A 13193-nucleotide genomic window follows, 5' to 3' on the forward strand; every position below is an offset into this window, starting at 1 on the left:
CTTGTTCAGGGTAGAACGACAGATTTGTTTTACCTTGTCAGCTCGGGGATTCGATCTAACGAATGCCTTGCAAAATCAAGCGGAAGGTAGGTCAATGCCATAGAATGACGCATACTAGTGTGGTTTTTGAATACCTGTAGAGGGGATGATAATTTATTACCGAACATAATAATCCAGACCACATTATTTGACTCATGGTAAAGGCACTCATGGCTGATATGTTACTGGTGGCTCCAGTCATTCATTAGTACTGGAGGAAAACCTCCATTGTTGCCTCGTCCATTATACAATAGTTTGGTTGTGGTATCCATTGCATTCCCAGCAACCTTCGGTGTGCTGCAAGGGTCCCGGCGTCTCACTTACTAAAACCAATTAAACAAACTCCTGTAGTCCTCAATTCAGCAAGACAGGATCACAGGAATCGGACTCCAGCTCCAAACTGAAACCCGTTGCATATCCTAAACAAAAATACTTAAGTGTTATTTTTAACAGTAACTCAATACCCCTTTCACAATATTGAGCCAAACTGATCAAAGCCGAGTTGTACTGGGATGGCCTGGTTATGCATCCACCGTAGTTGCTGAAACCATGCTGGAAAGGACAACACGGTTCGAGTCGGCCTTATAGTTTGAATCAGGCATAAAAGTGTACTGCTCATCTATATACTATCATGCCATGGTTTGACAACAGAATGGGCAGATATTAGCCTACCTGTCTCCACTCTGGACGCCCGTGGGAATGCAATAGTTGAGCTCCAGCCGGGCGATGTTTCCGAGTCGCAGCACAATTCCCGCTCCGTAAGACCAGCGGATACACTCTGCCAGTTTCTTCAGGTGTGCTTGAGGCCCGTCACCTACAGGAAAACACAGCCTGAGTAAACCTAGAGCAGTGGTTCCCACACTTTCCCCCTCAGGCTCCCCTTCCAGCATTGAGGGACATCCCGCCCCCCCCCCCCCCCCCACCCCCCCCCGCGCCACATCTATTTCTATGGGCACAAGCACGGTTCATGACACAGCCTGTTCACATCCCTCTTGTTGGCAGAGAGAACATTTTGCTGGTTTAAAGCTCACTTCGCACAATTCTACACATTTTGTCATGAGGTACAGATAATATTTTGCGGTTTTAAAGCAAATCGTTTTGCAATTCTATCTATGTCTAATGTGTATTCATGTGATATGAGTGACTCAAACATTACTACACAATCTACGGGCTAGAAAAAACATAGCTGAAAAAAAAACACTTTGATCTGGACATTTCTGACAAGTTATAAGTAGCTCTCTAAGGTATGCAATGACTGACATGACCAGAGAACAACTGATGATGCACTACCCAATCTCGAAATTGCACATTATGCATTCTACTGCGACAAATTTTAAGAGTAGGTTGAAAGCCGAGCTGAGTTGCCCTAGGGAGCGCGCCCCACAGTATGGGAACCACTAAGCTGGAGGACTGAAAAGCGCAGAGGATTCTCTTTCCCTGTATAAAGTCGCAGGACAGACCATTGTGCAATCAACTTTAATTTCTAGCAAGCAGGGAAGTTAGCTATCACCATTGTGACCTCAAAGCTCATCACTAAGCTAAGGACCCTGCGACTATACACCTCCCTCTGCAACTGGATCCTGGACTTCCTGACAGGCCGCCCCCAGGTGGTAAGGGTAGGCAACAACACATCTGCCACGCTGATCCTCAACACTGGGGCCCCTCGGGTGCGTGCTTAGTCCCCTCCTGTACTCCCTGTTCACCCACGACTGTGTGGCCAAGCACGACTTCAACACCATCATTACGTTTGCTGATGACACAACAGTGGTAGGCCTGATCACCGACAACTATGAGACAGTCTACAGCGAGGAGGTCAGAGACTGCCAGGACAGCAACCTCTCAATGTGAGCAAGAGAAAGTAGCTGATTGTGGACTATAGGAAAAGGAAGCCCGAACAGGCCACTATTAACATTGATGGGACTGAGGTGGAGCAGGTCGAGAGTTTCAATTTCCTTGGTGTCCACATCACCAACCAACTATCATGGTCAAAACACACAGACAGTCGAAAAAAAGAGGGCACAACAACACCTTTTCCCCTCAGGGAAAATTTGGCATGGGTCCCCAGATCCTCAAAAAGTTCTACAGCTGCACCATCGAGAGCATCCTGACCGGTTGCATCACCGCCTGGTATGGCAACTGCTCGGCCTCTGACCGGAAGGCGCTACAGAGGGTAGTGCTTACGCCCAGTACATCACTGGGGCCAAGCTTCCTGACATCCAGGACCTATATACTAGGCGGTGCCAGAGGAAGGAAAGCGGTACCAGAGCGCCAAGTCTAGTACCAAAAGGTTCCTTAACAGCTTCTACACCCCCAAGCCATAAGACTGCTGAACAACTAATCAAATGACCAGCCAGACTATTTACAGCTACTCGATGTTTACTATCTATGCATAGTCACTTTACAAATTACCTTGATTAACCTGTACCCCTGAACATTGACTCAGTACCCCCTGAATAATGCCTCGTTATTGTTATGTACATTTCTTGTTACTTTTTTTTTATATACACTGCTCAAAAGAATAAAGGGAACACTAAAATAGCAAATCCTAGATCTGAATGAATGAAATATTCTCATTAAATATTTTTGTCTTTACATAGTTGAATGTGCTGACAACAAAATCACACAAAAATTATCAATGGAAATCTGGATTTGGAATCACACTCAAAATTAAAGTGGAAAACGACACTACAGGCTGATCCAACTTTGATGTAATGTCCTTAAAACAAGTCAAAATGAGGCTCAGTAGTGTGTGTGGCCTCCACGTGCCTGTATGACCTCCCTACAACGCCTGGGCATGCTCCTGATGAGGTGGCGGATGGTCTCCTGAGGGATCTCCTCCCAGACCTGGACTAAAGCATCCGCCAACTCCTGGACAGTCTGTGGTGCAATGTGGCGTTGGTGGATGGAGCGAGACATGATGTCCCAGATGTGCTCAATTGGATTCAGGTCTGGGGAACGGGCGGGCCAGTCCATAGCATCAATGCCTTCCTCTTGCAGGAACTGCTGACACACTCCAGCCACATGAGGTCTAGCATTGTCTTGCATTAGGAGGAACCCAGGGCCAACCGCACCAGCATTTGGTCTCACAAGGGGTCTGTGGATCTCATCTCGGTACCTAATGGCAGTCAGGCTACCTCTGGCGAGCACATGGAGGGCTGTGCTGCCCCCCAAAGAAATGCCACCCCACACCATGACTGACCCACCGCCAAACCGGTCATGCTGGAGGATGTTGCAGGCAGCAGAACGTTCTCCACAGCGTCTCCAGACTCTGTCACGTCTATCACATGTGCTCAGTGTGAACCTGCTTTCATCTGTGAAGAGCACAGGGCGCCAGTGGCGAATTTGCCAATGTTCTCTGGCAAATACCAAACGTCCTGCACGGTGTTGGGCTGTAAGCACAACCCCCACCTGTGGACGTCGGGCCCTCATACCACCCTCATGGAGTCTGTTTCTGACCGTTTAAGCAGACACATGCACATTTGTGGCCTGCTGGAGGTCATTTTGCAGGGCTCTGGCAGTGCTCCTCCTGCTCCTCCTTGCACAAAGGTGGAGGTAGCGGTCCTGCTGCTGGGTTGTTGCCCTCCTACGGCCTCCTCCACGTCTCCTGGTAGCGCCTCCATGCTCTGGACACTACGCTGACAGACACAGCAAACCTTCTTGCCACAGCTCGCATTGATGTGCCATCCTGGATGAGCTGCACTACCTGAGCCACTTGTGTGGGTTGTAGACTCCGTCTCATGCTACCACTAGAGTGAAAGCACCGCCAGCATTCAAAAGTGACCAAAACATCAGCCAGGAAGCATAGGAACTGAGAAGTGGTCTGTGGTCACCACCTGCAGAACCACTCCTTTATTGAGGGTGTCTTGCTAATTGCCTATAATTTCCACCTGTTGTCTATTCCAGCATTTGAAATGTATTGTCAATCAGTGTTGCTTCCTAAGTGGACAGTTTGATTTCACAGAAGTGTGATTGACTTGGAGTTACATTGTGTTGTTTAAGTGTTCCCTTTATTTTTTTGAGCAGTGTATTTTTTTTATTTTTAGGAAATATTTTATTAACTCTATTTCTTGAACTGCATTGTTGGTTAAGGGCTTGTAAGTAATAATTTCACACCTGTTGTATTTAGCGTGTGACAAATAACATTTGATTTGCTCCAGCCCAATACACCTCACCTCCCAGGTAGTCACCTGTCATGCCAACAATAAAACCACACACGTGATGTGAGAATGTAACCTAAATCGGACTTTATTGAAATGGATAACATCTCACCTTCACTCTGAGGGCCGATGCTGTACATACTGAAGCCCCTGACGCTAGTAGGACCACCGAGATAGAACCTAAGAGATGAATAGGTCAAAACTCTAATCAAATTGTATTTGTCACATGCTTCGTCAACAACAGGTGTAGACTAACAGTGAAATGCTTACGGGCCCTTCCCACAATGCAAAGAGGGGGAAAAAAGAGAAATAATAGAAAAACAATAACCCAAGGAATAAATAAACAATGAGTAATGACAACTTGGCTATATACACGGGGTACCAGTACCAAGGTGATGTGCAGGGGTATGAGGTAATTGAGGTAGATACCGTATATATAGGTAGGGATAAAGTGACTAGGCAACAGGATAGATAAGAAACAGTAACAGCAGCGTATGTGATGAGTCAAAAGAGTTTGTGCAAAACGGGTCAATGCAGATAGTTAAATAGTTAACCAATAGCTACTTGGACAAACTATTTAGCAGTCTTATGGCTTGGGGGTAGAAGCTGTTCAGGGTCCTGTTGGTTCCAAGACTTGGTGCATCGGTGCCGCTTGCCGGGCGCTAGAAGAGAGAACAGTCTATGACTTGGGTGGCTGGAGTCTGACACTGCCTAGTATAGAGGTCCTGGATGGCAGGGAGCCCGGCCCCAGTGATGAACTAGGCCGTACGCACTACCCTCTGTAGCGCCTTTCGGTCGGGTGCCGAGCAGTTGCAGGTAGAAACCATTTAAGGGTCAAGAAACAACATGGTATACAGATAACGTGGCAGGCCACATTAAAACCGTCTCGCGGGCCAAGTTTGACACCTGCCGTGGATATTCATACTGACAGAGACTTTGTCATTTCCTCAAACAATCGTCTATATTTAATATCGATTAATTATTGCAATAATGAAAGTAGTCAACCCGAGTAGCCTAACTTTTGAGCAAATGCAGAGTACTATAAAGTGCTGTGAAAAATGATTTGCCCCCTTGCCGATTTCTTGTTTTTTTGCACATTTGTCACACTTAAATGTTTCAGATCATCAAACAAATTGAAATATTACACAAAGATAACCCAAGTTAAACACAAAATGCAGTTAAGTGATGATTTTATTTATTAAGGGAAAAAAGCTATCCGAACCTTCATGGCCCTATGTGACAAAGTAAATGCCCCCCCTTTTTAAAATATGAATTTACTGTGGTTGATCACATTTTTTGGAAAGCTGAGTTCAATTTCACTAGTCACACCCAGGCTTGATTACTGCCAGACCTGTTGAATCAAGAAATCACTTAAATAGAACCTGTCTGACAAGGTGAAGTAGCCAAAAGATTTCATAAAGCAAGACATCATGCCGCGATCCAAAGAAATTCAGGAACAGATGTAGATGTCAATGACTTTGTTCCTCCAGTCTGGAAAGGGTTACAAAGCCATTTATAAAGCTTTGGGACTCCAGCGAACCACGGTGAGAGCCATTATCCACAAATTGAGAAAATTTGGAACAGTGGTGAACCTTCACAGGAGTGGCCGGCCTACCAAAATTACCCCAAGAGCGACGACTCATCCAAGAGGTCACAAAAGAACCCACAACAACATCTAAAGAACTGCAGGCCTCACTTGCCTCAGTTAAGGTCAGTGTGCATGACTAAACCATAAGAAAGACACTGGGCAAAAATGGCATCCATGGCCCGAGTTCCAAGGCGAAAACTACTGCTGACCAAAAACAACATAAAGGCTCATCTCACTTTCGGCAAAAAACATCTTGATGATCCCCAAGATTTTTGAGAAAATATTCTGTGGACTGACGAGACAAAAGTTGAACTTTTTGGAAGGTGTGCGTCCCGTTACATCTGGCGTAAAAATAACACAGCATTTCAGAAAAAGAGCATCATACCAACAGTCAAATATGGTGGTGGTAGTGTGATGGTCTGGGGCTGCTTTGCTGCTTCAGGACCTGGACGACTTGCTGTGATTGATGGAACCATGAATTCTGCTCTCTACCAAAAAACCCTGAAGGAGAATGTCCGGCCATCAGTTCATGACCTCAAGCTGAAGTGCATTTGGGTTCTGCAGCAGGACAATGATCCCAAAACACACCAGCAAGTCCACCTCTGAATTGGCTTAAAAAAAACAAAATTAAGGTTTTGGAATGGCCTAGTCAAAGTTCGGACTTGAATCCGATTGAGATACTGTGGCATGACCTTAAAGGTGGTTCATGCTCGAAAACCCTCCAATGTGGCTGAATTAAAACAATTCTGAAAAGAAGGGTGGGCCAAAATTCCTCCACAGCGATGTGAAAAACTCATTGCCAGTTATCGCAAATTCTTTGATTGCAGTTGTTGCTGCTGAGGGTGGCACAACCAGTTATTAGGTTTAGGGGGCAATTACTTTGTCACATAGGGCCATGAAGATTCAGATAGCTTTTTCCCCCTTAATAAATAAAATCATTGCTTAAAAACTGAATTTTGTGTTTACTTGGGTTATCTTTATGTAATATTTAAATTAGTTTGATGATCTGAAACATTTAAGTGTGACTAATGTGCAAAAAAAACAAGAAATCAGGGAGGGGGCAAATAGCTATATACAGTGCTGTGAAAAAGTGACACTAACAATGCTCAGTCACAGTTGGTTCCACCCCCTTCATGCAGATTGGGGGCATCATAAGCCACTCTGGGTTCATCCGGTCGTCATCTGCACAGGGTGGTTGTCTTAACCCCACCCTGGCTTAGTTTCCCAGATGCAAGAATGATTTTGAGACAATGAGGGATTGTTCTACTCCTAAGCTATCCCTAGTAAAACACATTATTGTCTATGCAATGCAGTCTTATAACTCATTTGTCAGCTCAAGGCCATCTCTAGTGACCATACGCCCAGATTAGCTGCAGGGAACTAGAGCGGAGACCATAAAAACACAGCATTAGCAGGACAGAAATGTCTTCCCATTCGTTACGTATTAATTGCTAACTATTAATATCCAACAAATCAGGTAAACACATTTTTCTCTCACACACCCCTGGTTTTTCATTGGCGGCATTGTGGAATAGAGAGTATTGTCTTACCTATCAGCAATGCAAGTTGGCTTATCTCCAATGGGCAGGAGGCATCCCCCCCAGAGAGATGCAGACAGGACCTGGAAGATAGAGGAAAAGGTCTCAACCAAAGTGCTCTCCCACTTGCTCTTTTATCCCAACCTGTCCACAACCATTTTTCAACCCTCCATCAACAAGCTGTTGGTTATAACTTGTGTTTACTGTAAAGGTGACTATTACTATTCCAACTAGAGATCCATGTGTGTAACTCAAGTTCACATGCAAATTTCTCCTTGATCAATAAAAACAATTCAGGTTCTCACCGAGTCCCAGAAGAGACGTCTGTTAAACTGGATCTCAAAGTCCTCTTTCAGGAAGCTGGCATCTCCTCCAGTGTATCCTGCCAACTCCTGCAAAACCACAGCGATGCATCGGCTGAATGTGTTGTCGGTTCAAAATGGTTTAAATAGGAAATCATTACTGGCTGCAACACCGGGTCAGGTAATGTCAACCCACACACCTGGTTGATCTTCAGCAAGGCCCCCCTCCTGGGAAGGATTGCCGAGTTCCTGGTGTCGATGACCATGGAGTGCTGCGATCGCAAAGGAGAGGATACATGTTGATGAAAAGTATTGTCTCAAATGTCTCAGTGGGTCGAATCCTAACTTGAGATTTTGACAACATCAATGCAAGATATACACAAAAACCCACATTTAGTGTACAGATCTCAAAATAGGATTTGAGTCCAAATGTATTATCACGATTAGGCAAGAATGCCCTCTCATCTTGTGCACCAGAGGCATGGAATGGTCTACAATCCATGCTTCATCTAGATATGTTAGTGCCACTGAATGAATTAAACATTTTGATGGGAGACTCTGTTTCAGAGGAGTGTAAATGCTTTTTTAAAGGCTGGATCATGTTGTTGAATTGTTTTGTATTGTTGTATGTTTTTAATCCTGTAATGTATTGATTGTTGGTGCCTTCTTCGCCCGGCCCCCATTGTAAAAGAGACACTGGGTCTCAATGGGCTTTTCCTGGTTAAATATATATATTTTTAGTGTTTTATCTACTAAAGGTAGTTGTGTGAGGATTGTGAAGCGAAAATGAAGTCCCGGTACCGAGAGTGATGACTTGAGGGAGTGGCCGCTCTCTTCCCGGACTGCAAACGAAGCGGTACGCTCCAGACAGCCCAGCTCTCGCCACACCCCCTCCCACTTCAGGGTGTGGTTGGTCTTCCAGAGAGGGAACTGTTCGTATGCAAAACAGAAAGGGAGAAACCCAGAGAGGATCAAGCATTTGCAAAAGCATTGCCGGCAGGATGAAATTGAATAGAAAAGTAGCTGAGAAATTCCATTCTACTCATATTAGTTAGCGTAACAGCAGCAAAAATAAAAAATAAATCACCTTGGTTGTTTCACACAGAGTCCAGAGGTAAACACAGAGCACAGGAGTATGCCAATTGAGAACTTGTACAATAATGATAGATTAATGGAAAATTATCTTTACACTGAACTCTGTGGAGACACCGCGATCAGTCTCTCTCAGCGAGCTCCATGGAAATTGGCCTGCAACTTTGTACAAGTTGACAGCGAAACTGCAACAGCCAGAGAAAGTCAATTAGATTGATCCCAAACAAAAAGAGCTCAGGGAAATGCAGCATAAACAACAACACAATTCACTGTTTTTGAAGCATTGCTAATGATGGAATTAGCAGCTTTGTTTTGTCTCATACCTGCGCTCAAAGTGGCCAGGTTGGGGCTTGAAGAACGACAGCCCGTAGGAAGTCTCTTTGGTGCCGTAGGAGACCTGGAAGGTGAGCTTTTCTGCAGAACCGAAGATATTGGGCAGCTTGAGACCAAGAACCTAAAGTAGGAGGCAGGTAAACTAGTAAAAACAAAGGATGGAACCTCAATTGCACTTGTAATCACCACCATGGTTCAACCTAAATGAATCTTTCCTCAATTCCTGGTATCCGCTCTCCTCGCTTCCTTCTCAAAAGGCATTGGAAAAGGTCCTAGGGGAGGGATCTTGGACCTTCTCCTCCAATACGGTTGAGAAGGAGGCGAGGCGATAGGACGTGAGGAATGAATTGAAACGATGCATTGAATAGAGCCCATCACTCAGGAGTCCTCACCATGCAGCCTTCGTTATTTCCAACCATGGTGTTATAGCTACCAGTCATGCGTCTCAGCTCAGTCACATCAAACGTCACATCTAGTCCATTAGGCAGAGCATCCACCCCTGAAAGGAAGTATTGTTTTTGTTGTTGTTTTGAGTGCTTTACCTACTTTCCCATTGATTTTAGTCCCTTCCAAAGTAAAATACAACATTTTGGACAGACACTGTGATCAGAATAGATCCCCTTTCTAACCACTGTACCTTGTGAGGTATCGATGACAACATCCACTTGTCTGAAGATACCGAGACGCAGGAGCTTCTGTCTGGCTTCGTGGGCTCTCCTCATGACCTAGAACAAACAGTAAACAAAGTCGATCCTACTTTTGCTATAGTCTCTATACAGACTCCACGTGAATAAACATGGTCTGTACTGTACTGATAGACTCACTCACATCAATCAAGTTCTTGGCACGGAAGACATCAGCAATCTCGTATGTTAAGCAATCCTCCTTGGTTCTTCCGAGACCATCTATGTGTACACGCTGGACTATGACCTACAGGGCAAATACATGAAATGTTATAATCAGCAGTGACAGCCAACAATGATAAAGGTAACTTTTACATTCAACCACACAGAAATTCTTATGGGTTAAGTCACAACTTGAGTCAATGCGGTTTTCATTCAGGACTGAGTGAAAAAAAAAGAAAAAAACATACATCTTTGTTTTCAAGGACCTCTTGTTTTGACTCCTGCTCCATATCTGGCCTCTCAATGTCATCTGCATGAAACCCCAGCTCAGGTCCCTGCATTGGTAGAGGATCAAGACTCTGCAACACAACAGATTTAGTGATGAATACGTTGACTTATCAGGCTATATCTTCAATATTAAAGCTATCTGTACAAAACGCATTCGCTGAACAGGTAGTTGGGTGGATGTTGTGTTTTGGTCATTATGAAAAGGTACGAGTTCATCTCAATATTTGTATTTTTTATTATGGAGTAGTGGCCCTCAAGCCACAACTCTACTACCATATACAGTTGAAGTCGGAAGTTTACATACACCTTAGCCAAATACATTTAAACTCAGTTTTTCACCATTCCTGACATTTAATCTGAGTAAAAATTAGGTCAGTTAGGATCACCACTTTATTTTAAGAATGTGAAACGTCAGAATAATAGCAAAGAGAATGATTATTTCAGCTTTTATATTTCTTTCATCACATTCCCAGTGGGTCAGAAGTTTACATACACTCAATTAGTATTTTGTAGCATTGTCTTTAAATTGTTTAACTTGGGTCAAACGTTTCGGGTAGCCTTCCACAAGCTTCCCACAATAAGTTGGGTGAATTTTGGCCCATTCCTCCTGACAGAGCTGATGTAACGGAGTCAGGTTTGTAGGCCTCCTTGCTCACACACACTTTTTCAGTTCTGCCGACAAATGTTTTATAGGATTGAGGTCAGGGCTTTGTGATGGCCACTCCAATACCTTTACTATATTGTCCTTAAGCCATTTTGCCACAACTTTGGAAGTATGCTTGGGGTCATTGTCCATTTGGAAGACCCATTTGCAACCAAGCTTTAACTTCCTGACTGATGTCTTGAGATTTTGCTTCAATATATCCACATCATTTTCCTCCCTCATGATGCCATCTATTTTGTGAAGTACACCAGTCCCTCCTGCAGCAAAGCACCCGCACAACATGATGCTGCCACCCCCGTGCTTCACGGTTGGGATGGTGCTCTTCAGCTTGCAAGCCTACCCCTTTTTCCTCCAAACATAACAATGGTCCTTATGGCCAAACAGTTCTATTTTTGTTTCATCAGACCAGAGGATATTTCTCCAAAAAGTGCGATCTTTGTCCCCAAGTGCTGTTGCAAACCGTAGTCTGTTTTTTTATGCCGGTTTTGGAGCAGTGGCTTCTTCCTTGCTGAGTGACCTTTCAGGTTATGTTGATATAGGACTCGTTTTACTGTGGATATAGATACTTTTCTACCAGTTTCCTCCAGCATCTTCACAAGGTCCTTTGCTGTTGTTCTGGGATAGATTTGCACTTTTTGAACCAAAGTACGTTCATCTCTAGGAGACAGAACAAGTCTCCTTCCTGAGCGGTATGACGACTGCGTGGTCCCATGGTGTTTATACTTGCGTACTATTGTTTGTACAGATGAACATGGTTCCTTCAAGCATTTGGAAATTGCTCCCAAGGATGAACCAGACTTGTGGAGGTATCCACATTTTTTTTTATGAGGTCTTGGCTGATTTCTTTTGATTTTTCCATGATGTCAAGCAAAGAGGCACTGAGTTTGAAGGTAGGCCTTGAAATACATCCACAGGTACACCTCCAATTGACTCAAATGATGTCAATTAGCCTATCAGAAGCTTCTAAAGCCATGACATCATTTTCTGGAATTTTCCAAGCTTTTTAATGGCACAGTCACCTTAGTGTATGTCAACTTCTGACCCACTGGAATTGTGATACAGTGATAAGTGAAATAATCTGTCTGTAAACAATTGTTGGAAAGATTACTTGTGTCATGCACAAAGTAGATGTCCTCACCGACTTGCCAAAACTATAGTTTGTTAACAAGAAATTTGTGGAGTGGTTGAAAAACGAGTTTTAATGACTCCAACCTAAGTGTATGTAAACTTCTGACTTCAAATATATCTACAACACAAAATCCATGTGTACGTGGGTATGTTATCATGTGTGTGTGTGTCTCTTCACAGTGTCTGCAGTTCCATAAAGTGTATTTGTATCCATTATTTAAAAACAGATTTTCCAGCTTGCATGTGTTACTTGATGTGGAATAGAGTTCCATGTAGTCATAGCTCTATGTAGTACTGTGCGCCTCCCATAGTCTGTTCTGGATTTGGGGACTGTGAAGAGACCTCTGGTGGAATGTCTTGTGGGGTATGCATTACATGGGTGTCTGAGCTGTGTGCTAATAGTTTAAATAGACAGCACAGTGCATTCAACATGTCAATACTTCTGACATAAACAAGTAGTGATGAAGTCGATCTCTACTTTGAGCCTGGAGAGATTGACATGCATATCAACGTTAGCTATCCGTGTTCATATGTAAGGACCCGTCGTGCTGACCTGTTCTGTTCTTTCCTTCCCTCTTTGTGGCACCTGACCACAAGACTGGTATTTACAAGTCACATTCTTCAAAATGTCATTAGTTGAATTCACTGGAAATTTCAGCTTGTTGTTTAAAGCATCTAATAATGCAAATGATTAATGCACCCCCATGCATATGATTGGTGTCCTCACTATTTCAGATCAGTGGCTGTAGTGCGCACAATACACGAGCAACGTTCACCAATGCTGTTGTTACAACTATGCAGCATTTGATCATGTTAATTTCCTTCACTTCCTGACAAGGTATGGACAGTTCGTGTTTCTGGAGTTTAGCTAGTTGCCATAGTTGGCAAGCTGTCCAACTGGACCCCTTTCGCTTTGCGTGCTGACTACGCTAGCTACTCCGGTTACTGTACTCAGAGGTCATGCGTTCACCCTTTGCATTTTAAGCAGTTATCCTTACCCTCGCGTGGACGGTTCCCATGATTACGTCTAGAATGTACCGTACTTCAAATGTTTGTGTTAATTTTAAGAAATTAAGGGACATTTAATTCACACTCGGCTCAAGAGAAATGTAGCTTCGTGGACGCCATGACACCACCAACACCACGCCCCCTCATCCACCCTGGGGGTGTTCAAGATGTCAACGTTTCACAATATATTGCAGAACTAAAGAAAAATTGC

General features: G+C 43.9%; 1 protein-coding gene across 1 annotated transcript; it reads right to left on the reverse strand.

Annotated features, from left to right (window-relative positions):
• Window positions 1-169: 169 nt before the first annotated feature.
• LOC139377477 (sorting and assembly machinery component 50 homolog A-like) lies at window positions 170-13132 on the reverse strand. Its single transcript, XM_071120510.1, has 15 exons — window positions 12973-13132; window positions 10143-10253; window positions 9878-9979; window positions 9687-9774; window positions 9442-9548; window positions 9040-9170; window positions 8814-8901; window positions 8426-8554; window positions 7825-7896; window positions 7628-7714; window positions 7335-7405; window positions 4309-4376; window positions 4167-4226; window positions 712-853; window positions 170-458 (listed from the first exon to the last, which is right to left on the reverse strand). Exons 1-15 carry the CDS (start codon window positions 13054-13056, stop codon window positions 413-415), a joined length of 1386 nt encoding a protein of 461 aa, XP_070976611.1. The 5' UTR covers window positions 13057-13132; the 3' UTR covers window positions 170-412.
• Window positions 13133-13193: the final 61 nt, after the last annotated feature.

This window comes from Oncorhynchus clarkii, chromosome 2 (genome assembly GCF_045791955.1).
Source record: "Oncorhynchus clarkii lewisi isolate Uvic-CL-2024 chromosome 2, UVic_Ocla_1.0, whole genome shotgun sequence".
NCBI classification, from domain to species: Eukaryota; Metazoa; Chordata; class Actinopteri; order Salmoniformes; family Salmonidae; genus Oncorhynchus; species Oncorhynchus clarkii.

What these genes read in the sequence shown, in the direction of transcription:
- LOC139377477 (XM_071120510.1), bottom strand. Translation starts at nt 13,056, where the DNA reads ATGTCCCTTAATTTCTTAAAATTAACACAAACATTTGAAGTACGGTAC. An exon ending in TGTCATCGATACCTCACAAG is followed by an intron (nt 9,549 to 9,686) that starts GTACAGTGGTTA and finishes ACTTCCTTTCAG; the next exon opens with GGGTGGATGCTCTGCCTAAT. An exon ending in CCAACTTGCATTGCTGATAG is followed by an intron (nt 4,377 to 7,334) that starts GTAAGACAATAC and finishes TTCATCTCTTAG; the next exon opens with GTTCTATCTCGGTGGTCCTA.